Source organism: Dermacentor silvarum, chromosome 10 (assembly GCF_013339745.2).
Source record: "Dermacentor silvarum isolate Dsil-2018 chromosome 10, BIME_Dsil_1.4, whole genome shotgun sequence".
In the NCBI taxonomy this organism is placed as follows: Eukaryota; Metazoa; Arthropoda; class Arachnida; order Ixodida; family Ixodidae; genus Dermacentor; species Dermacentor silvarum.
In genome coordinates this window covers 2,739,474-2,763,936 of record NC_051163.1, presented here as the reverse complement: position 1 = coordinate 2,763,936, position 24,463 = coordinate 2,739,474, and the positions used below count along the sequence as shown (strand labels likewise).

Below are 24,463 nucleotides of genomic sequence, written 5' to 3'. Positions count from 1 at the left end.
AGAGGGCTGCACCCTTTATAAAGGCACACATGAAAGAATTTGCAAGCGCTTTTCATGGCACATAACACCGAGAGGATAAGGACGTTTTGCTCTGCATGCATTGTACTGAAGGAACTCATGTTTAGCGAATCTGAAGATTCTAATGCCAAGGGGGAATATACTTTTCCCTCAGTTGACCAGCAAGCATCCTCGGATGAGAGCATCGAAGATGAAAGCAACAATAAGGGCCGTAGGAAAATTAGTTCCTGTGGTGATCCCCCAAAATATGATGCTGGCTGGAGACTACACTGCACACTCTAGAGCCTCAGGAATAAATATTTTTCGATATACACACTTTCCTACGTATTTCATCATGCAAGTGCTTTCTGCACGGCGCCCAAAACAAGATCGAATTCCTGACCCGAATGACCAGAAAGCGGGTAAAGCTCATGACCACAAATGAGTAAAGTTATACCATTTACAGTAGACTTCCATTAATTCAACTATGGTTAATTTGAATTTTTGTTGAATTCAAGCTTGAACAATGTTCCCTGCCAGTGCCCATGCATTTCTATGGGCCCAACATTCGTTATTTTGATCTTAAATTTTGCCTTCGCCAGATAATTCATTTGCAGAGTCAGCATGCATGCACCCGACCCCCAAGGTGGCCCCAATAGCGACCCCTTTTGTGGCAGTGTGTCTTGGCAGAGCTTAGGGAACAGTGAATGCGTTCAACCCACGTCATCTGCAGTCAAAAACGCCTATTTTCAGACTGCCTTAGGAAGGTTTTCAAGCAATTACCGTAGCAATTACGCGATTCTAACGCGCACTTTTTTTTTGATGAAAATTAGGCCAAAAATTGCCTGCATGGTGCAATCGGATATGGAACTAAAACCGCCTTAGCGACATTTGTATGCTCTACTGAACACCACAAATGTACTGTCGCGACGCTGACTTTAACAAAGTGCGCCAAAGCATTTAGAAAGCAACAGCTGTGAGGAGCGGAGAGGGAGACACTATCTACGTTTAGGAGTGTGGTGTCTCAAAGAGAAAAAATTAACTGACGATCACAATATTCCCTAATGCGAAATTAGAGAGCAGCTGTATACGTGCTTTCATTTCTCAATATATGGCTGGCGCCGACAATCTGTCTCGTGCAGCACGTTGCAAACGGAGCGAAGTGTAGCGCGACAGCCTCGCTGATCGGGAGATCACGAGAGAAAGCACATGGGTGACGCGTGGCCACAATTCACAGCAGCAGCCACAACAACTTCTGTTCATGCCGCACTTTGTTTCCCTACAAACGATGCATGCTACTCTGGCGCCATCTCCTATCGCTGCAAAGCACCTCGTGCGTGGCACTATGCTTTTCTTCTCACGCTTTCCGCTTCATGGTTCCGCTGCACCCTCCTCTTCGCACTCATTGCTCTCGCCACTTTTTTCATCCCCCGCTGCACTCAGCGTTTGCTCTCATCTTTTGCTGTGCTTGACCGCTCGGTTACTCCATTGCTCGCCGCAGCAACGGCCGCCTAAGAGCTGCACTCTAAAAACCGTGTGATGAAGCTGAGTTCAGGAGAGAGCCCCCGGTTGCCATTCTCCAACGCATATTTTTCTTGCTAAAGATTGGATGCGTGCTAGGTTTCTACTTTGCTCAAGAGCTTTATTGTAATTTCTACCTTAGTTTTCTTCTTTAGACACATAGCAAGTCGGTGCATATTTGATTCGGGGGAGTGTTTGATTCTGGTAAATACTGCCAAATGAAATAGTGGTGCACTTGGACATTTTTTTATGCATCTTGTTTAATTAGACCCCTTGGACAATTGAATCCATTTTGTCCGTTCCGTCAAGGTTAAATTAATGAAAGTCGACTGTATACCACTATATAAAAAAAGGAGTAGTAGGATTTGCAAGAGCCAGTTGTCTGTTGCCCTCCTTTGATTCAAAGGTATCCTGTTACGAACTGCCATGGCAATTCTAAATGCTAATATAGAGCAAGAGCTGTGAAGCACACGGTGGTCCTGCAAAAGAACCTCCATCAATGAAAACATTTGGTTGATAGTGGTTGGTTCTATCATACCTGACTCTTGGTTGATTGATTTGCGAGGTTTGTTGTATCAAAGCAATGCTGGGGCTATGAAAGAGGCTGTAGCAGAAGGCTCCAGGTAAATTTTGACCCCCTGAGGTTCTTTAAGGTGTTGACAAGCGAAGTTTGATTCATGCATTTTCCCCAGTTATAGCCATTTCCAACACTGAAATGTCCAAGCAGGAGTTGCCTCTTCTGGCATACGCAGACCCAATTTGTGTCCATAGCACACTATGGGGATAGACTTTTGTGATCTCATAGGTCAGAGCAAGCAATGACATGACCGAAATGCTAATTGTTTTGCAAAGACCTGCAAAGTTCACAAGTATGGCTTTTTGGGATAATTGGTTATATACATCAGAGGTGGTCATAGCGCTAGAAGACACGGACAAGAACGAGAGAACAGGACAAGCGCTAACTTTCAACTAACTTTTGAGTTGAAAGTTAGCGCTCGTCCTGTTCTCGAGAGTTCTTGTCCGTGTCTTCTAGCGCTATGACCACCTCTGCTGCAAAGTTCCATGCAGCAAATTTTCCCCCTTATGCTACTTGGTGAACATGCAGGGAAATTCTGTCAAGTGAAGAGACATGAAAAAAAGTCTTGACCATGGCAAAACTAAGTGGCCACAGGAAGATGGAGACAAATTGATCAACAGTGGGTGAACAAAGGGAGCCTCACAGCACAGAGTCAATGTTTTGACAGTAGGACCTGTCAGCAGATATTTTTATGCACAAATTAATCTTTGACAAGGAATCACCTATAGTTTAGCTAAAGCTTCATGTGTTATACTGGCATTCGAAAATAACATTTATACTACAACATTCCCTGCTGTGCATATGGCAATCCACGTAACCTCGTGCCATCTTTGTTTAAATCAGTAAACAGTATACAACCCTTCGTTCCACAAGTGTAAACAACAGTGGCGCAGAGGCTCACAATGTTATCTCACGGACATGCGAGAGACTGACCGTCCTCACTGCCAGAGGTTAGTGGAGAGTGTGTGCGCCTGGTGAGCTGGGTTGCTGGACCACGGCACACGTCCCACAGCCGTGTGCCCCCCCCAGGCAGCATTGCTGGCACTGAGCTGCAGGCCAGCCATCTGCTGTTGCAGCTGCACACACAGACATCACCAGTCAGAGAGTCACTGCTGCAAACAGGCAAGGCACACACACCTGGGGCAAGTTGCCTGGCTGCGTCACTGGGCTCAAGAAGGGGTTGCTGGGAAACGGCTGCACCTCGCCCGTCTCACTGGTGCTGCTCCCCGGCATGTGCTGCTGCTGCTGCTGCTGCAAACAGTAGAAACCCCAACTGTTGCAATTTATAGCTCCCCTTGCCTATGTTGTCACAGCAGCTCTGGAATTCCCTTGAGATTAGCAGCATGTCTGTTTCTCCCACTTGAGTACTGCCGTATTTTTCATGTTTCAGGCAAAAACCATCAGAGAAGGGGATAAATAAAATTTTATCGATAAACTACAGTGGCTGAACAACCATTTGACCTTTTGGCGCAGGTCTTTCAATTTGGCACAGCGATAAACTTTTTTTAGCTCAGTGTACATGATCGATCTATAGAGCAGATGTGGTCCATCTTAGCTGAAGTAACTGATAAAAATAGCAGAGCGTGCTTTATGCGTATCAATGAGGCATTCAGGCTATAAATGACCAAACAGAGCAGGTGACCCTGGTGTGGTCACACACCTGGCTCATGAGTTCCATAGCTTTTCACAGTTGGTGTTTGATCTATCCACTCAATTTGTGGCCGACGTTTGACTGCATTGATATGTACAGTAAAAAAAGAAAACGGCAAATGACTAACCCATGAATCACACAGGAGCCACGTAAACAGATTAAAAAAGGCCCTGCAATGCGCCAGAGAAAGCTTGACCAGCACTGATGGCATCACCTTCATGCGGCGATGTGCCGCTATCACGACTGTGCTGCTATCATGATTAGCTAAAAATGTAATGCGGGATTTACGTCAGCACGATATTGTGACAATTGCAGAAAAAGCAATTGCACAATATCGCAATTGAAAAAGCAAGTATTACAGAGCCACGAGCGAAGTGTTGCAACCAAGGAAATGACACATCACCTGCTGAGAACTTTGGCACGCCAATGGCCGCCTCGCGATAGCTGTTGTAAGCACAAAAATGACGCCATGGTGTCCGAGACTAGACCAGGTGCCGTGCGATTGCAGAGGCCATGGGAACGCCATCAACAGGCTTAGCACTAAGGTTTGAGAACCATAGCACGCCAACTTCCTCTAATGCCCTGCTGTCACTGGGTAGCATTATATGACGTCAGGAGAGAGTGAAATGTGCACATTGAGGCTCCAAAATATGAGTGGAGGGTAACTCATTTTGCATGTACTTTGTTTTCCCTGACCAACACCTCGAGTTTGTATGAATAAATTCTTTATAATTCCTTTTGTTCTTTGTTCTATGACATGCTGAGAATAGATCTACAGTAAATCTCGTACATACACCAAACCATCGAAATGTGGTCGCCACAGGTGGGATTTGATCATGGGCTCTCAGGCTTAGCAGCGCAACACCATAGCCACTACGCCACCATGGTGGGTGAACTGCAGTAGGGTTCCCACTTGGGCTTCGTGTGTGTTATATGTGTTCCCTCTTTTGTCGATGTTTGCACGCAAAGATACACGGTCTTAATGGTGGGTGAGCTGAAGCATCCTGTTAAAGTGTTTTCTTTGCATTTTATTACAGCACAAAGGTAAGCAATAGTATAGTCCTTTACTATACCGTCAGAATGCACTGATGAAAAAACATTGCAAATGACCACAAAGGCTCGCTTTCGCATACGCGCTCTGTGCGACAACACTGCCGGAGTACTAAGACTACCGGCGTGCACCATGACAGCGGTGGTGTAGGGCAACTCGTACTGAGAGAAACTGGACAAATGCAGACTATTAACTCTATCCCTAATGCGCCATTGGGCATGGTGAGCCTGCTAACAATGCAGTAGGGTTTCCACTTGGGCTTTGTAGTCTCCGGGTTCTCTCAAGCCGCCTTTGTGCGTAAGGCTTAGGCTTGACGGCTGACTCCCTTGTGCTTGCCGTACAGCCAGGCTTCAGCGGTACTAGGACAAGCAGAAACACGCCAACACACGATAGAATAACAAGCACAACAACCTTTACTGCTCCAGGGGATTCGCGTGGAAGCAGGCTAGGTTTGACTGCGACGTTGCGAACAAAAGCAGGGCGCGACAAAGGATGTGAACGAGATGTTTACCTGAGCTCTTTCCTTCGTCGTACCTCGCAGTCTTCTCCCCTTACCGGCGTTCGCCGGCCGCGCCGATCTCGACCGCCCCGCCTTGTTCTTGGCTCGGTCCAGTGAGCGAGGGGCTCCGCGTACACGTCACCGCTGCATTTGCAATCGGTTTCTAAGAGGGTCGCGCCGCCGCACGAAAAGCCGTTTGGCTCCCCGCATGGGAAGAGGAGAAAAGGCGTCTGCTCTCCTCACTTCCGCGGCGCGCGTAAGGACGCGGGAAAATATGAACCTTCATAATTCCCACATCCCTCCCACCTTAAGACCGAACGCCCCCTTGAATCCAGTGGCGCAATGTTACGGCGGTCTCGCCACAACTAACCTACTCGCTGTCGCGGTTCCCTCAATGCAGTCGGCGGGTCGATGTCTTTCAGATTTCTTCTCATCAGAACCCATTGTCTCGTAACATCCGCCGAAGTCAGCCACACCAGGGTCAGCCAACGAGGGCATGGTGCACTTGTTGGGTTGTCCATCGTCGACCTCTGATCGGATGGCTTGTGCCACTCCAGCCCCGCAGTAGCATGGCGCAGGGACAAAGGTGCACTCTTTAGCGGGTCCTCCGAAGGTTGGCTCTCCATGCCGGAACTCGTCTCTTGTGTCCAGTGGGCCCAGGGAGTGCACGAGCGCGGCTATCTGCTGGAAGGATGGTTGGTGGCTTGTCTTGATCAGCTGAGGTGCAGCCATGGCACCGTGCCGTATGACCTCATTGACTTCCATGCCTAGCTTTAGCTGCTGCTCCATAGGTGCTGGCTGGGCTGCTTCGGGTGGTCCGGACTGGCTACGGTCTGTTCTGCTGACTGTGGGTATTGTAGGGGTGCGCCACGGGGGTCGATGGACATTCGCTTGCCTGCCCACGGGTTCGCGGTGCAGGCGCCGCAGCTTCCACAATGCCTTCCCTCCGGAAGTACCGCTTCAGCTTACCGACGTGAATTGGTCCACTGATACGACCTGTGTTCAGATCCCTCAGCTTGTAGTTAAGTCGCGAGAGCTTCTCAGTAACTTCGAAGGGTCCAACCCATTTGGGTGCTAAACCCGCTGCAAACCCTGTGCTCGCGTCACTGAGTGCGTGGTTGCGTTTCAGGACTAGGTCTCCCATGTCCCGATGCGCTTGGTCATAGGAGGCTTTTTGACTCACCCTTGCCCCTGCGCGGTTGCGATTCGCTTCTATCAGGGTGTTTGCCAGGCGATCACGCAGCCATCGTGCATAGTCGGTGATTGTGTGTTCTTGCGCCAGCTGAATCTGTCCGTTTGGCCAAGATTATGTCCGTTGGCGTCTGGAGGTCTCTCCCAAACATAAGGAAAGCTGGCGTGAAACTCGTCGATTGGCTTTCACTCGTTCTTAGGGTGAAGGAGATCGCATCTAGGTGCTCGTCCCAGTCGACGTGCGCTTGGGGGTATGCCCCAAGTAGTGGCTTCACATCTCGATTCCGGCGCTCTGTCATGTTCGACCAAGGATGGTAGCACGTTGTCTTCACTTGCCTTACACCCATCGCTGCGCACGTATCTCCAAAGATTTTCGACGTGAAATACGATGCTTTATCGGTGATCAGCCACTCTGGGAACCCATAGCGGCAGAAGGTCTACGATAGTTTTTTCAGGACCTCCTTCGTTGTCGCTGCTTTAGAGGGTACAGTTCAGCGATTCCACTGAAGTGGCAAGTGATGACTAGCACAAATTTGTGCCCTCTCTAACTATGCGGCAGCGGCCCAATCAAATCGCACGCCACAACTTTCCACGGCTTTGTGCTCACAATCGGTTGCAGCAAGCTGGGCGGCTTCCCGCCACTCGGCTTTCTTGCTTGGCAGACATGGCAGGTTTGCACGTATTTACATACATAACGCTTCATGCCAGGCTAGGTTGAGAATCGACATAGTTTCTTCCATGTCTTTGGTGCGCTCTAGTGGCCATCTATGTCGTGGTAATGCTGCAATGCCGCTCGTCTGAGCTGGCTGCGGGATGACGGCATTGAATCTCTCATTTGAGTCTTCTTTGCCTGGCACATATTTCAGCAAAACTCCGTCCACAGCAAGCAGATAGTTCTCCAGCTAACCCTCAGCTGCCCTAGAGTCCACGCCCACCGTCGTACCGGCAGTTTCGAGGCACTCTCCGACTCACTCTCTCTGGGTCCGTCTCTTCCCTGAAGCTGGCGACCAGGTTTTGAGAACCGCGATGAGCGGCTCGGCCGCCCCCTTCTCCCCTCATGACCGGCCGGTGGGGTGTCCTTCACCGGCGCCCGTGACAGCGCATCGGCGACCATGTTTGTGGTTCCTTTGCGATAGTGGATCTCGAACTTGAAGCGCTGTAAGGTCAGGGCCCAACACGCAAGCCTCCCGCTTGGCTCACGGAGGCAGGTCAGCCACGTCAAGGCCATGTGATCGGTGTCGACCGTGAACCTTGTTCCCTCTACGTACATCTCGAATTTTCGGAGTGCGTAGATCACTGCCAAACATTCCTTCTCCGTCACTGAATAGTTGCGCTTTGCCGGCGTCATCGCGTGGCTTGCGAATGCCACCGGACTTATCTCAGTCCCTTCTGCCTGAAGGAGCACTGCACCAATTCCGAAATCGCAGGCATCCGCCTGGATCACGAAATGCCTGTTTAGGTCCGGTAGTTTCAGTGAGGCTGTGTCTGCGATGGCCTGAGCGAGATGGCGGAAGCTTTCCCATTGCTCCTGCCCCCATTCCCAAGCCATGCCCTTCTTCAAAAGCTTCGTCAAGGGGGCTTGCATGCGTACGCAGTTGGGAATGAACTTTGGTAGTAGCCTACCATCCCAAAAAAGCGGCGTACACCACTCACGTCTTGTGGTTCCGGAAACTCGATGATTGCTTGAAGTTTCTCTGGGTCCGGGGACACCTGCCCTCGTTCCACCCAGTAACCGAGCAAGCCCACTTCCGCTCTGCTGATTTACGCCTTGGCGGGGTTGAGTGTGAGGCCGGCTGTCGGGAGCTTTCCCAGGACGTCTCGGAGATGATCCAAGTGCTCTTCGAAGGTGTGCGAGTACACAACGATATAGTCGAGATAGGCAAGTGCGTGATGCCATTTGGCGTCCCCAAGTACGCGGTCTATCAGCCGTTGAAACGTGCTCGAACTTCCAGAGAGCCGAAGGGCATCTGCACGAATTCGTAGAGGCCCCTGTGGCAAGTAAATGCTGTTTTGCACTACTGTTTGCTGTTTTGTCGTCTGGTCGCATCTCTACTTGGAGATAACCTTTGCTAGCATCCAACGTAGAGAAGTACTTCGCTCCGCCAAGGTTGGAAACTATCTCGTCCACCCTTGGGAAGGGATACGCATCCTTCTTCGTGACTGTATTCAGCCACCGGTAGTCCAAACAGAGACGGGAACTCCCATCCTTTTTGGGGACGAGCACGACTGGGAAACCCCAGGGGCTCGTGGACCGCCGGATGATACCAGCCTCTAGCAGCTCCTGTAGCACCACGTCAATTGCCTCCCGTTTGGCAGGACTGACCGTTCTAGGGTTGGATTTCCAAAGCTGTATGTCACCCGTCTCGATGCGGTGTTGTACCAACGTCCTGCATCCTGGGCGGTCTGTAAACATCTCATCGAAGTCATTTAACAACGATAAGACGCGGTCTCTCTCGTGCTCTTTCAGATCACCGGCGTCTGCCAGGAGATCGCACCTTTTCTGATCCGGTCTCGGCGAAAATCCGTGTTGACAGGCCGCCGCCAGTGGTTTCGGCAGCGCGCGTTACTCTCTTCGAAAAGATTCCTCCTTTCCACTTCAGTTAATGCCGCTACGGCGAAATGCGCGAGCGGCGCCAACGAGTGTTCCCGGTAACCACCATTGCCTAAGTCGATCAGAATGCCACTCTTCACCAAAAAATCTCGGCCGAGGATTACTGGGACCGCGAGGCCCGCCAGATGAATGAATCGCTGCCTCTGACGCCGCTGATTTCTGCGTACGACGAGTCGCACGTCGCCATTCGAGCAGGCCTCTCCGCACGCCAATTGAAGAGGTAGTTTTCGCTGCCGCAACTTGACCCCTCTCTGTTCGAGGTGGGAGGCAACCTCGTCTCCGATCATCGATGCACTTGCCCCGGTATCGAGTAGTGCTTTGAAGGTAGTCCCCGCTATTACGAGATCTATAAAAGGGGCATTCACACTGTTCGGCGCTCCGACTCGAAAGACTAAGATGCCACAATAAAGTTTGCCTCGCAGGCTGTTGGCGTCGCGGCCGGCAGTGTTACCGGCGGCCCGCCTCGTTTCCCTGCTGGTTAGAGCACTCACGTGCGATGTGTCCCGTCTGGGCACAGTTGAAACAGCGCACGGTGTTCCTCGCCGTGGCTTGAGCGAAGCGGAGCTGCTCTGCCGATCCCCAAGCGTCGGGATGAGGTCGGCCATACGTGATGGTTTTCTAGCGGGTCCGCCTAGCTGCGTCACTGGTCTGCGATCGTCAGATTGGGCGTGATGTTGAGCGCCGGACAAGCCTCCCGACTGTTTTGCTTGCGCGGTCTTCCACCCGTATGAGCAGGGATCGAGGGCACAGTCCAAGATTTCGAACGGTGCGGGTGCACCCGAGGACCGACCCGGCATCGCAGCATGTTCGCTGCTCCTGCACCCCTGCCGTGCCAAGCGCAGCTTGGTTCCAAGGACTCCGATGGAGGCGGCAGTGGTGGGTAAGTGCGGGCTGCCGATATTTCGGCTTGCACCCTGCGTGATTCTGCGGCCAGCTGAGGTCTCTGCAACGTGAACCCCGCAGGTAAAGTGCAAAGGTAGGATGGCTCTGTCGAATTACTCGTTCCACTCACTCCGTGTTTGAAGTACTCGGATCAATACTCGAAAAGCTCCTGCATCGCCCGGACGTACTCCACCAGCGATTCGTCCGGGGCCTGCGTGCGTAGCTCTAACCCCCTCCGCATCTGCAGTCGGTAGTCGTACGCAAGGAATTTGTCTCTGAAGCCACCGAAACTCGTCCATGGTGCTCGCTGTGTGACCTACCAATTGGTATCACCGGGCGGCCTGGCCGACCAGAGCAACCGGGAGAACTCTCTCCAACACCGCACTCTCACGCATGCCAGTTGCTTGCTCGTACTGTCGCAACACCAGTAAAAAAGTTGGCGCTCATCTGATCGCCGTAACCACTGTACGCCGGTATCGGGACTCCGATGCGAGCCCGCGTGAAATCGCGGTTTGCAACACCTGTTGCAAAGAGCTCGCCAGCGTTTACAGTAAGAGTTTACTGCAAGATTTGCAAAACTCCCTATTTAGGAACTGCTTTTCTGCATGGCTTGCCTAAATTTAGGGCTTCCAGCAAAATTTATGGAGCACAAGTAGTTTTCAGGTAAAATTTTCAATTTCTTTGCAGATAGTGGTTATTAGATAGGGAGGCACTTTGTATATTTCAAAAATTTTGTAGCATTTTTTTAGATACAAGCATATTTACAAAGTGTTCAATTTTATTCTACAATCTCATTTTTGGCAATTTATTTTTTATGACAAATCTCATTATTGAAAGTTGTACACCTGAAAAGCACATGTATTCTGCTTTGCTTTCAGGTATTGCATAAAATTATGAGTGCAATAGTTTTTTTTTCTTCTTTTTCCGGAAGAAAAGTGCAATGTAATTATAACCATAACCTATAACAATGTAGGTGGGCTCTGTGACTGCACCTCAACGCAGCCATCTAACCCGCTAATCTTTGCGATGCAGGCGATCGTTCGTGTGTTCGCCAGGCTCCTACTACTGACCTCGGCGCGCATCCTTACCGGTGCGTCATCGGAGTGCGGACTGCAGTGCTCCGAAGCGGCATCGGGATGCTGCCAGCTGTTGCGTGTCGACGATCGGCCTGAGATGGCCGTGCCACCATGGGAACAGTGGTTACCGGAACCAAAAGCATCATGGACGGCCACATCATCATCGACATCCACAGTGTCATCGGCTATAAAAGCGCACCCACCACTGGCATCGCCCCGTGGGCTCTGTGACTGCACCTCAACGCAGCCATCTAACCCGCTAATCTTTGCGATGCAGGTTAGTAAATCCTATACCCTGTTTGCCAAAAAATCAAGCAATTACGTTTTGGTGCAGCTCCCGAGCCCACGGTGCTGTGTTGCCATTGCCGCTAAGTGTACTTGTGTTATTCACTCTTTGCTCATGTTATCGGGAGATATTGAAACTAACCCTGGTCCTGACGGAAATGATGCTGTGCTGGCGGAGCTTCAGAAAATAGCCGTAGGCCAAACCAAGTTAATTGCCGAAGTACAGAGCCTCAAATCCAGTTAGGTACTACTGATAAAACAATAACCGACTTAAGCAAACGAATGACCGATCTAGAAATGCACTACCAAGCACTCCTTCCCCACCGAAACGACATTGAAAAGATACGGGCAAACACGACCACCATGTCTCGCACGATTGAGGAACTAGAAAACCACTTAGACGATGCCGAAAACAGATCACGTCGAAACAACCTCATATTCTATGGTATATCTGACCCTACTAACAGCGAAACATGGGCCGAATCTGAAAAAGTGATCACTGACTTCTGCCGTAATAATCTCGAAATGACTGTGGAACCACCTGACATAGAAAGAGCTCATCGCCTCGGTCGTCATTCAGTTGGTAAAAAACGTCCGATAATCGTGAAATTCATGCGTTCGAAAACCAAAGACGCAATTCTATCAAATGGCCGTAAACTAAAAAATACTGACTTTGGCATTGGCGAGGACTTCTCTCACCCCGTTCGACACGTGCGGAAACAACTAGTTGCTTTTGCGAAAGGTAGATCTGCAAAGTTTTCCTTACGATTCAAAACCCTGCACATCGGCACGAAACGTAACGTTTTCGATATCTCATCCAACACCGTTAAAGAAATCGCATAGCAATCGGTCCGTCATCATGCTCCAACAAAACGCCAAAGCGCATCCCCTTCCAATCTTCTGTCGTTTTCCGTGATATTCACTAACATCCGCAGTTTCCTTCCAAAGCGTGAACTCATATCGAACATAACTTCATCGTCCAGCAGCAACATACTGATACTAACTGAAACCTGGCTGAACGATAGCATTTCAGATGCTGAAATTCTATCTGATTTGCCCGAATTCCACGTGTACCGTAACGACCGAAGAGGGTCGCGGGGGGGCAGTGTTCTTGTGCAATTCACTGAGGTATACCATGCTCTGTTGTATGCGGCACATCCGACATTGAATCATTATGGCTGATCTGTCACACTCCCCCGTAACGGTGCTTCTTGGCGTCTCCTATAGACCACCCCAGACTAATCCAGACTACTGTCGACATCTGAACAATTGCCTAAAGCAACTTGTTGCCACTTACCCAAATGCACACATTCTCCTTTTCGGTGACTTTAATTATCGGGATTGATTGGCAGAATCTAGGTACTTCCTCATTAACATGTCATTTAGAAGCCAAAAACTTCATTGATGTATGTTTAAACTTTATCCTCAGTCAATTGGTCTCAGAACCAACTCGCATTACGCAAGAAACAGCCAAGATCCTAGACCTAATACTAACTAATACCTCTGAGAACCTATCATCCATCAGTTACCTCCCGGAAATAAGTGACCATAAAATCATACATGCTATATTCCCATTTAATTCCGCCCCAAATCACACATCCGCGAAAACAATATGTCTTTACGATAAGGGGAACTATAATGCAATAACGGAAGATCTTAACACCTTTTTTTCCGAGTACAAATCCCTGTTTAACACTCGCACGATTCATGAAAACTGGTCGATATTCAAAAATAAGTTAAATCTGCTCACTAACACGTTTATCCCAAGAGTCACCTTTTATACTAATCACAATAAGCCATGGTTTACTTCACATCTAAAACGACTAGAAAACAAAAAGAAACTGATAGATTGAGAAATCACACGAAGTGACGTCAGTGGGCAACGAGAGAGCGTGCGCCAGTTTTGTGCCTGTCTTCTGTTATCACCAAGTGTGCTGATACCTGTCACCGTCTTAGCTATATAAGCAGTGTCCTTCTTGTAATAAACGCTTTTGTGTTCCGTGTCGTTGAGACTCACGCGTCCGTTCATAACAGTGGCGACGAGGCACGGTCTAACCCGTGCGTGGGCCAGGGTTTTCCGGCAGCATGGCAGCCGGTAGTCGCATTCGAGAGTTCAACCTCAGTGAAAACTCGTCGTGGGTGGAGTATGTCGAGCGCATTGAGTTGTATTGTGCAGCGAGCAAGCTCACAACGGATGAGGACAAGCGAGCGTGTTGCTCAGCTGCTGTGGCCCAGAGACGTACTCCCTCATAGCCACTCTCGTGAAGCCGTCGCGACCGCCAAACGTGGACTACCAAGTCATCGTTGATGCAGTAAAGAAGCACGTCAACCCGAAGCCATCGGAACTATACGCGAGGTACGTCTTTTCTAAGCGAGACCAGCAAGAAGGGAGGGCGTAGCCGACTATGTCACTGCTATGCGCAAGTTATCCGACAACTGTGGATTTGGCGGAACAAAATTTCCATTAGAGGAAATGTTGCGCGACCGGTTGGTTTTTGGAATCTCGGACAATGTGGTTCAACAACGATTGTTGGCGGAAAAAAATCTGACGTTCGAGACGGCATATGAATTGGCAATCACAGCAGAAGCAGCTGTCAAGCAGCAAAAAGTAATTCGGAGCAACACACAGGAGCCCGAATTCCAGCAAGAGTTAACGTCGAAAGTAGAAATGGAAGCCAACAAGAAGCACCAGAGGCGAGGGTTTGTTTCCGCTGTTTGGGAGCGCATCCAGGATGGCGTTGCAGATACAAAGATTCGGTGTGTTCAACTGCGGCGGAAAGGGGCATTTAGCCAAAGCATGCGAAAAAAGCCAGCGGAGGTGGAAGCGCAGCTCGAGGATAACAAAAAAGCAGCGAAGAGCGAGTACGACGATTTGTTCAGTATCAGCCAATTAAAAAGCGGGACGCCAAAGTACGTCATCACTGTAGAGATCGGAAATGAAATCGTGCCGATGGAAGTAGATTCTGGAGCGGCCAGGTCGATTATCAGTATGAACGAATTTCGGAAGCTGCAAGTGGCGAAGCGGATCAAGCTGGACAAGTGCGACACGCAACTGGTGACCTGGACAAAGGAAGGTCTGGACGTGCTGGGAAAAGCGTCTGTGCCCGTGAAGTTCAAAGACCGAAAATTTCAGCTGCCGCTACTAGTACTGAAGAACGACGGGAACGCTCTACTGGGCCGAAATTGGTTCCAGCCATTGGGAATCAGCCTAACAGGTCTTCATAACATAAAGGTCGGACCTCAAGCGATAATGGAAAAATTCGCAGACGTGTTCAGTGAAACATTTCCAGGCGCAAATCTGCCACGCATCCACATCGAACTAAAGGAGGCCGCCCAAGCCCGGTTCCTGAAGTGCCGCAGCATTCCGTTTGCCATGAAGGAGGAAGTAGTTGCTGAGTTAAATCGCTTGGAGGAACTGGGAATTCTAAAACCCACCCAATATTCAGACTGAGCAACGCCAATCGTCGTGGTGCGAAAGAAGGACGGCTCCCTACGAATATGCGGAGATAATAGGAGCACGGTGAACCAGTCCGTAAAAAGTAATGTATACCCGTTACCCACAAGCAAAGAACTGTTTGCCCGATTAGGAAGGGGGCGTGTTTTTTCCAAACTCGACCTGACGCAGGCTTATCAGCAACTATTAGTGGATGAAGAAACGGCGAAGTTGCTCACGATAAATACCGTGCAAGGGCTGTACAGGGTTTGTCGGCTGCCGTTCGGCGTGTCCGTTGCCCCTGGGGTGTTCCAAAGAACCATGGACATGGTGCTGGCCGGAATGCCGCAAGTAGCGGTATATCTGGATGATATCCTGATTGCCAGCGAGTCTATCGAGGAACATGAACGGATGCTTGCCGAGGTCCTCAGCCGATTGTCCAAAACCGGGCTCCGAGTTCAAGCGGCGAAGTGCGAATTTTTCAAGGAGGGCCGTGAGTTTCTGCGGCATCGAATTGATGCTAAGGGCATCTACCCCTCGAAAGCAAAGGTTGAGGCCATCCACCAGGCTCCTGCTCCGAAGAACAAAAAGGAACTGCAAGCCTTTTAGGGTATGATCAATTTCTATAATCATTTTTTGAAAGGCAGGACAGAAGTAGCTGAAAAATTGTATCGGTTGTTGGATAACAACGTACCATGGAACTGGAGTTCGAGCACATGGAAGCGTTCGAGAGCCTGAAGAAGTTGCTGACCTCTAACTCGTTACTGGTGCATTTTATACCTGATGCCCCATTAGTGTTGTCATGCGACTCGTCATCTGTGGGAGTGGGGGCAGTTTTGTCTCACCGCGACAACGAAGGAAATGAGCAGCCTGTGGCCTATGCGTCTCGAACATTATCTAAGGCTGAGCGTAATTATGCTCAGATCGACCGTGAAGCTCTTGCCGTGGTTTTTGAGGTGCGACATTTCCACCAGTACCTTTGTGGGCGAAATTTTCTTATTCTCACGGATCACAAGCCCTTGCTAGGAATCTTTCAGCGGAAAACGCAGATTCCGGCGGTTCTTTCGCCTCGCATGTTAAGGTGGACTCTAATGCTATCAGCCTACGAATACGCGCTCGATTACAGGAAAACCCAGGACCATGGAAACGCAGATTGCCTGAGTAGGTTGCCGGCTCCCTTAACCCGACAGGACACTGAAGTACCGGGTGACATACTCCTACTGGAAGCTGTGGAGTACCCTCCAGTGAGCGCACGAGAAGTGGCAGCGTACACCAGCAGTGATCCCCAGCTGTCCCAAGTGAAGAAATGGATCCTGGAGGGTTGGCCACGCGAGCGAGTAGCCCCGGAGTACTCTGCGTATGAGCACTCTACGCCACACTCCGAAACCGGCAAATCACCTGCAGAAGTCATGCTGGGTCGGAACTTCAGGACGGCCATATCGACCCTTCAACGGGACGAGAGCGAAGCAAGATGCCTGCTGCCGCCTCCACAACGTGGGTTCCTGCCGGGTGATACTGTGTACGCGAGAAACTTCCGGCCCGGCCCCGAGTGGGTTCCTGGTCGTGTGTTGCGACGTTTGGGCCACGTCATGTACGAGCTGCGGACTGCAGACGGTACTGTGCACCGACGCCACCGGGACCACGTGCGCCGAGCATGGCACGATGAGCCCGGAGGCCATGAAACGTCGCCCTCTTTTGCGCTCCCGGATAAACCAAGCCCCACCCTGGGACCTGTCGGGCCTGAGACGCCGCAGCCTCTCAGGCGTTCCACTCGCCAACGCCGCCCAGTGCGACCTTACGGCATCGATGACTAAGGGAGAAGGGATGTGATAGATTGTGAAATCACACGAAGTGACGTCAGTGGGCAACGAGAGAGCGTGCGCCAGTATTGTGCCTGTCTTTGTTATCACCAAGTGTGCTGATACCTGTCACCGTCTTAGCTATATAAGCAGTGTCCTTCTTGTAATAAACGCTTTTGTGTTCCGTGTCGTTGCGACTCACGCGTCCGTTCATAACAGAAACGCTTGTTTTCGTTCATCTAAACGCAACGGTACTCAAACCGGTTGGGAAAATACCTCGAAGCTGAAAAATCATACTTGCGATCCAGAACGCCAAGCACTCATTTTATCACAATAACCTACAAAACCTACTAATCAGCAATCCCAGACAATTTTGGAAAGTTTTAAATCCTAGACACATTCATGATATTACACTTACTAATGACTCTCACGAACCTGTCACTGACCATGAGTGTGGGGAAATATTTAATTATGCATTTGCATCTGTGTTTACTAAAGAACTTGACACACCCTTACAGTTACCATTAGTTAAGATAGAAGCAGTTATGCCAGCTATCACATTTTTCAAGGAAGGCATTGCATCCATAATTGATAACATGAAGCTTTCTTCATCAGCCGGTTTGGACTCGATCAATTCAAAACTCCTGAAAAACGTTTCATCAATTTGTGCCGCATATTTATCCTTAATCTTTTCACAGTCACTCTCCTCAGGAATCATTCCAGATGACTGGAAAATGGGGAAGGTCGTCCCGTTTTTAAATCAGGTAACAGAGACTCACCCCTGAATTACCGCCCCATTTCATTAACTAGTGTGCCCTGCAAAATCATGGAACACGTCATCTACTCTCACATTATAAGTATCTTGGACTAATGCCATTTCTTCCATCCTTCCCAACACGGGTTTCGTAAAGGCCTCTCTGCGAAACAGTTAGCGCTCTTCCTTCATTACCTACACACTTATCTTGACCGTAACATGCAGACTGATGTCATCTTTCTAGACTTTGCGAAAGCGTTTGACAAAGTTGCTCACCGCCGTCTTTTACTAAAGCTTTCACAACTGAACCTTCATCCTAACATTCTTCAGTGGATTGAACAGTTTCTAACTAATCATTCTCAGTCAGTCTTTGTTAATGGTCACCTGTCTAACACTCTCCCAGTCACTTCAGGCGTTCCGCAAGGATCAGTACTCGGCCCACCTTCAATGATTTACCCCAGCATGTTTCCTGCAGCATTCAAATGTTCGCCGACGACTGCGTCATTTACCACACCATCAGTAACGTTGCGGGGATTGAGGGAGGCGCCGTGCCATTGCGCGGGCTCTGCCAATCCCTCGCATCGTTCCCCGCAGGCCTCATTCTCCGCCCGCGCCGCCTAACCGGTTCCCGCGGTGGCGCTGCGCACGCGGCGGTTGGCGGTGAGGGCGGGGCGCTGACGTCACTACGCGGCCGGTTGTCGGCTGCTAGCGGCGTAGCGTGCCTCGGGACTTCTCTCCGGGACCAGCGCACGGTACGTTGATGCTTTCCTCTCGTCCGCCGACACCTTTGTGACTAGGACTGGAGCTCACGCACGGTGCCTTTGCCCGTGCGGGGAGCGCGTACTTTGTGCTGATCCTTTCCCGACGCTAAGCCGACGAGCGGCCATTAGTGCTCGCGCGCGTCGTACCTCGCCGAGCCGCACTTGCCGAAAGCCTAAGCCGAAGGATATTGCCCTGCTCTCGCGAGTTGACCCATTGGTTATCGCCAGAGCAAGTAGCATAGCCGCCGGGACTTTTCCTAGCGGCGTGTCCCAGCTTGAGCCTGTGCTCTCGCCGCGACGTGCTATAGGCGCCTGTTATTGTATTTTCGCCCTGGTGCGGGAACCCTTTGGCTCCCCTCCGTGCAGGCGTTTATGAAGTGCTGGTGCCGACGGTTTCAGTAAACGGTTTCCGTCAACTCAGGGCTTTACTGTGTTTTTGCATGCGCTCGGTAGCCCCTTGCGGCCTCTGAGCTCGCGAGCGAGCGGTGCTGGAGGCGACGGCTGATGCGGCCCTGTGGCTCGCTAAGCTCGAACCCGCGGTGGTTGGTCTCCTGTGAGACACCAAGAACCCACAACGTTCATGATCAATTTGATCTTCAGGCAAATCTTAACAACGTGCTGAATTGGTGGAACAACTGGCTAATGTCCCTCAACCCTACTAAATGCAAACTCGTCTCTTCTCGCGTCGCCACAGTCCACATCGTTTCCAATATTCTATCGCTAACACCCCAATTGAATTAGTACCATCATATAAATTGTGGGGATGCGCGACTCTCACGCGTCCCCCGATGTTTTCCCCCATGTCTCCTGTAGTCCGGCTTCTCTGCGTGGCTAAGCCCGGCGGTGGTTGTGGCGTTGCGAGAGATGGCGCTAGTGTCGCGATGCTAATGCCACCGAACGGCGGGGTCACTTGGGAGAAAAAGGTCGGAGGCGCTCGCTTTGGGTTGGGATCGGCGGTCAACACGCACGAACGCTTCGCGCGTGCGCCGGCCGCTTCGCGCGACCGTCGCGCGAAGCTAAGAGCGGGACACCGGTATGGACGAACACGGATCGTTCGAGCGCGCCACCGTTCGCGTGACCGTATACGTGAACGACTAGGCGATGGTGTCATAGCATGGGCGAACGTATTCGCTCGCTATCGGGTCGCGGTGAGTCGGACTTCCTTGATTTGTCGCGCGCCCGTGTGAATGTTCTATTGGTAGTAATTCGGCTAGCATGTATTATGAAAGGTGCAATAAATGCCCTTTTGATTGTCTGCACTACTGCGTTGTCGTTCCTTTGTCCCAAGAGCACATGTGTGAGACCCCACAAAATATCTAGGATTAACCTTGTCTTACGATTTATCATGGCAAACCTATTGGTAACATCATTTCAGCATCGAATAAAACACTCGGTTTTTCAAGCGCCATCTCCGTCTTGCCCCCCCCACATGTAAAATTATTAGCATATAAATCACTTATTAGACCAAAATTAGAATATGCATCTGCCATATGGAGCCCGCACCAAGCATATTTAATCAATGCATTAGAAGCCGTCCAAAATCGTGCCGCCAGATTCATTCACTCTTCCTACTCATACGACGTCAGCGTTTCCCCTGAAAGCGAAATCCAGCCTACCACCCCTTTCTTTTCGCCGCATTGCAAGTCTCGTCCTTTATCATAAATCCTTTCATTCTTCTTTGAATCAGCCACCTTATATAAGAGCCGCAACACGCATATCTCACCGCACCAGTCATCAACTTCAGGTTACCCCCCACCATCGCGCACTACTACTTTTGCTGCCTCATTCTTTTTTCGAGCAGCTACAGACTGGAACGGCCTGCCCTGGGACATCGTCACCATTGCTTCATCTACTTTTCAAGACTGTATTAGTGATCACCTACAATACTAAACTGCTTGTTTGTTAATATAAATAAAATCCCACCCCTTATGTAATGCCCCCCAAAAAGGGGCCTTAAGGAATAAAACTGAACTGAAGCTGAACTGAAAAAAACGAAAACTTTCTCTACGATAGGGAATGAGTTAAAGTATGAAGTGTGAAAATCAGTCAAGGACCATACTGGTGATTACCGTATTTTATCAATTTTAACATCCCCAATTTTTGCAGGCTTAATACAACATACAATTACAGCTGAACATAACGTTCACCATCAGAAACACAAAAACAAGGCTTTATGATGAAAAAGGCGTGTCGTGGTCAACATTTGCTCTTCATTGGCCACAGATAAAAAGCATACGGGGGCAGTACTCTTGAGTTTAAACATACTATCATTGTCACGATTATGCATCGAACTTGTCGAAGTATGTATCTGACAGCATTCCTGGTGCAGATGGCGAGCTCGGCACAGTGCCAGGAATGCTGGGGCCACATTCCCGACGCATTCAGTGCCGAGTTGCACGAAATCTCGCAAAAGTGATGGTACAAGCAACGTCCAGGGAATTTCTGGACTCATTTTCTCTAAGAAAAGGTGCATGTTAGATTCGGATAAGTACGGAATTGCACAATTTTCCATTTTTGTCATTAGGCAGTGAAAATGATTATGTGTCTCACTTAGTTTTAATTACTTCAGACGTGTGGTTAAAACACTGGCAAAAATATGAGTTATTAGCGGAGAAATTCGTAAACAAAGACCAAATATCTCTTCCTCAATTTCTCTCAACCCAGATTCGGCGCTGAAACAGTGTTGTCATGGATTTCATTGCCTCAGCGAATCAGAGGCCACCATGATACGTCACCGCTTGCATAAATGGTTGAGGCACTCGCTCAATCATGGGCTGCATGGCTGCTGCGTTTGCGTTCGCTGCGACATTTGCTTAGGTGTTCTGTGGCTGCTATGGATACCTTTGCTGACGCTGAACCTTGCAACGAAGAGCTCGCCAGGGAAGCAGGACTGCATTTGAGTGACTTCAGTGAAATGGAGCGCGAAATGATACTCTGTGCTCGCGCGGTAGGTCTTTCTGCGTACGATGGCGGTGAGCAGCCAGCCGTGCCGATGGAAAGCGAAGCTTCGTTTTGTCGACGGAAGGCGAGGCGGCCGGTCCACCAGTCGATGTTCCCGACACAACAAGCGTAGAACGTTGCGCGTGTACTTGATATGGTCTTTTTCGTTTTTTTTTTAATGACATTCAGCACAATGAGCCATCAGTTTGCTGCTGCAGGGTATCAGGAGGGGATTTGATGAAGGCGACATTGATGGGACTGCTGCTCGAGAAAGGACTGGCCTCTGGGCACGCCAAGATACTTTCCGAGGGCAGGATTATATACATAATCCAAGGGCGAGAAATGCAGAGAGCCCACCATCGGTTTCTCTGGCTCTTTGCCGTTTTATCATCGGCAGAGCACAGAGCCATTGCGAACGCCGGGGCTCATCGCGCGGCACCACATGAAAGGACACAGTCGGGTCGACACTGCCGCTGCCCCTGAGCAAGCACCTTGCGCTGTTTATACAGCCCTCACCTACACACACGAGGCATTTTCTGGCTGTTTCCCACGAAGTCACCGTTCTTCGAGCCACGCAATACGCAACCAAACAATGCAACACTGTAGAGCGGAACAGGCGCGCGCGATGATGCATGGAGCAAAAATTAAACTACGAAACTATCACGACCCCATGTATTGCCACGGCATTTTTTTATATTACTTGTTTGATTTTGCGCTAAACTTGTACATCCTCGCTTGAAACGGCTTAAAAAGTTGGCAAATGCTGTTTATGTACGTTTAAGGTGTACTTCATTTTGCGTTTTATTAACAGCGATAAATCGCTCTTGTTCAATTGCGGCCGGGCTGTGTTTGTGATCTTCGACATCACGAACGTGTAGTGCGGGAAATTCGAAGGGGCTCAGCACCTATCCTTCAGTTTTTCACTCTTTTCTCGCTTATTAAACATCTGTTCGCAGTAAGAATGGTATTTCTGTGATGGTGATAGGATCATCTACCATTTAAGCTGAACTTCCGGTTTCTCTTTAGTGTCCCTTTAAGCCAACATGAAATGGAAAAAAAAAATTGCGTAGCTTGCACTGGAAGCGCAATGCTAAAGAGACAGCGGAGCTGATGGGCACCTAGCTAGTCCTGACTTTTGGGCTAGGCTAAGCACTACCAAGTCATCCCCAGCATTTTCCGAAACTTACTGATGTCAATTATCGATTAGCTATTATTGGCTATCACAAGGTACTGGCTACGTATTTGGGCTAGGCTAAGCACTACCAAGTCATCCCCGGCATTTTCCAGAATTTAATGATTATTGATCGATTAGCTATTGATTGGCTTTTGATGACTAAGCTTAAGTAGTCCCAACCATGCTTAGCTAGACTTAGCCAGGCTCAGCTTCGCTAGTTCACAGGGGTATGTGCAAATTGCGCTTGGACCCTTTCTGCCCTACTGCCAGGACTGGCCCACATTTTCTGTTCGCAAATCATGGGCTAACGGCCGTCTTGAACAGCTCGTTGTTAAAACAGAAGTTTGTGAGCACTGAGGCATCTGGGGACTATGCACTAACCCAATTCTGTCAGGTTATGTGCTACTAGAATGAATTGCAATACCTGAGGAAGATGCATGCTGCCTCCAGGCATCGATGCAAGCCCTTGGAGAAACACGTTTGGAGTTGTGTAACCACCACCTGAAATGCACAAAGAATGTTAGGCCAATCAGGGACACATTTTGTTTCTTCTTGCCTTCTGTACACAAACCGAAAGGCCACTATGGCAGTTTGGGATGTCTTACCTACAAGGCTGCGCCTAAAGTACCATATAAACAGGAATATAAGCCGACATATTGTCTGAAAGAAACCTAGCTAACCACCTCATCTCAGAGAGCGGTCTTTAGCAGAATGTGAGTTAATTGTCCTCTGGCAACCTACGGTGTGCGGGTATGCATATTGGCAAACGCATAACCAAAGCCGTTCCATGTACAAATTTCTTGTTACTCGTGTCTCTTGTTTGCACTCTTCTCATCGATTCCATGAGTGATTGTCCGTTTTTTTTTCCTGATGAGCAATGAGTCATCATCATCAGCCTATTCATGTCCACTGCAGAACGAAGGCTTCTCCCTGTAATCTCCACTTACCCCTGTCTTGCGTTAGACTATTCCAACTAGCCTGCAAATTTCTTAAAATTCATCACCCCATAGTTTTCTACCGTCCTCGACTGCGCTTCCCTTCTCTTGGTATCCATTCTGTAACCCTAATGGTCCACCGGTTATCCATACTACGCATTACATGGCCTGCCCAGCTCAATTTCTTCCGCTTAATGTCAACTAGAATATTGGCTATCCCCGTTTGTTCTCTGATCCACACCGCTCTCTCCTGTCTCTTAACGTTAGGACTAACATTTTTCGTTCCATCGCTCCTTATGCGGTCCTTAACTTGGTCTCGAGCTTCATTGTTAACCTCCAAGTTTCTGCCCCATATTTTAGCACCAATAGAATGCAATGATTGTACACTTTCATTTCAACGAAATTGGTAACCTCCCAGTTAGGATTTGCAATGCCTGCCGTATGCACTCCAATCAATTTTATTCTTCTGTAAATTTCTTTCTCATGATCAGGGTCTCCTGTGAGTAATCGACCTAGATAAACTTACTCCTTTACAGACTAGAGCCTGACTGGCATTCCTGAATTCTTGTTCCCTTGCGAGCTATTGAACATTATTTTGTCTTCTGCATATGTCAAGTGCCTTGTGAGAGAACGGGCGACGTGACGTATATTGAGGTAGCGGCTCCTGAAAAGCACGGCGCTGGGAGCTGGCTATCGAGCGGCGGAGAAGCACGCACACTTTCTTGTCCGTGCCTGCCTCTTAGCACTTACCCACTACTGCTGGTGGCATTTCCCCCCTTCATCGGAAAGAGCATCGAGCCATGCTCAAGAAGCGGCGTAAGAAAAGGGGGGGAAAAAAAAATGTGGTGAAGGCAGATGCTTGTGCAAAGGACACAATGACAGCTACAGGAAAAACAAAAGCACAGCAGCGGTGAAACGCGACGGGCCCAGTCTCAAGAAACAGAGAGGTTGTAAACAGTAGCGTAAGTAGAAAGATGAATAAAAAAAAATAATCACATATGGTTTCATGTGATAGGTTTCATGCGCACAACGTGAACTACGTCAGGGCGAGGTTGTTGACGCCATGTTGGTGCCGCACCATCCGGAACGACTTCGTAGTTCACATCACTAATGCGGCGCAGCACTTTGTATGGGCCAAAATAGTGGCTAATAAACTTTTCACAAAGGCCACGGCGGCGAACAGGGGTCCACACCCACACTTGGTCTCCGGGATTGTAGCACACGTGTCTGTGGCGGATGTTATAACGCCGTGCATCTGCGCACTGCTGCTGACCGATGTGCAGCCGCGCGAGGTGGCGGGCTTCCTCAGTGCGCTCAGCAAATTCT

The 24,463-nt window shown here is 49.6% G+C and overlaps 1 protein-coding gene across 1 annotated transcript in view; it reads right to left on the bottom strand.

Annotated features, from left to right (window-relative positions):
• Window positions 1-3,024: 3,024 nt before the first annotated feature.
• Window positions 3,025-24,463, bottom strand: part of LOC125940823 (uncharacterized) — a 32,018-nt gene continuing 10,579 nt past the window's right edge. The window contains exons 2-4 of the mRNA XM_049657421.1: window positions 22,627-22,703; window positions 3,233-3,346; window positions 3,025-3,171 (exon numbers count right to left, since the gene is read on the bottom strand). Of these exons, the coding sequence (XP_049513378.1) occupies window positions 3,034-3,171; window positions 3,233-3,346; window positions 22,627-22,703 (329 nt within the window). The 3' untranslated portion in view covers window positions 3,025-3,033. The remainder of the gene's footprint in view (window positions 3,172-3,232; window positions 3,347-22,626; window positions 22,704-24,463) is intronic.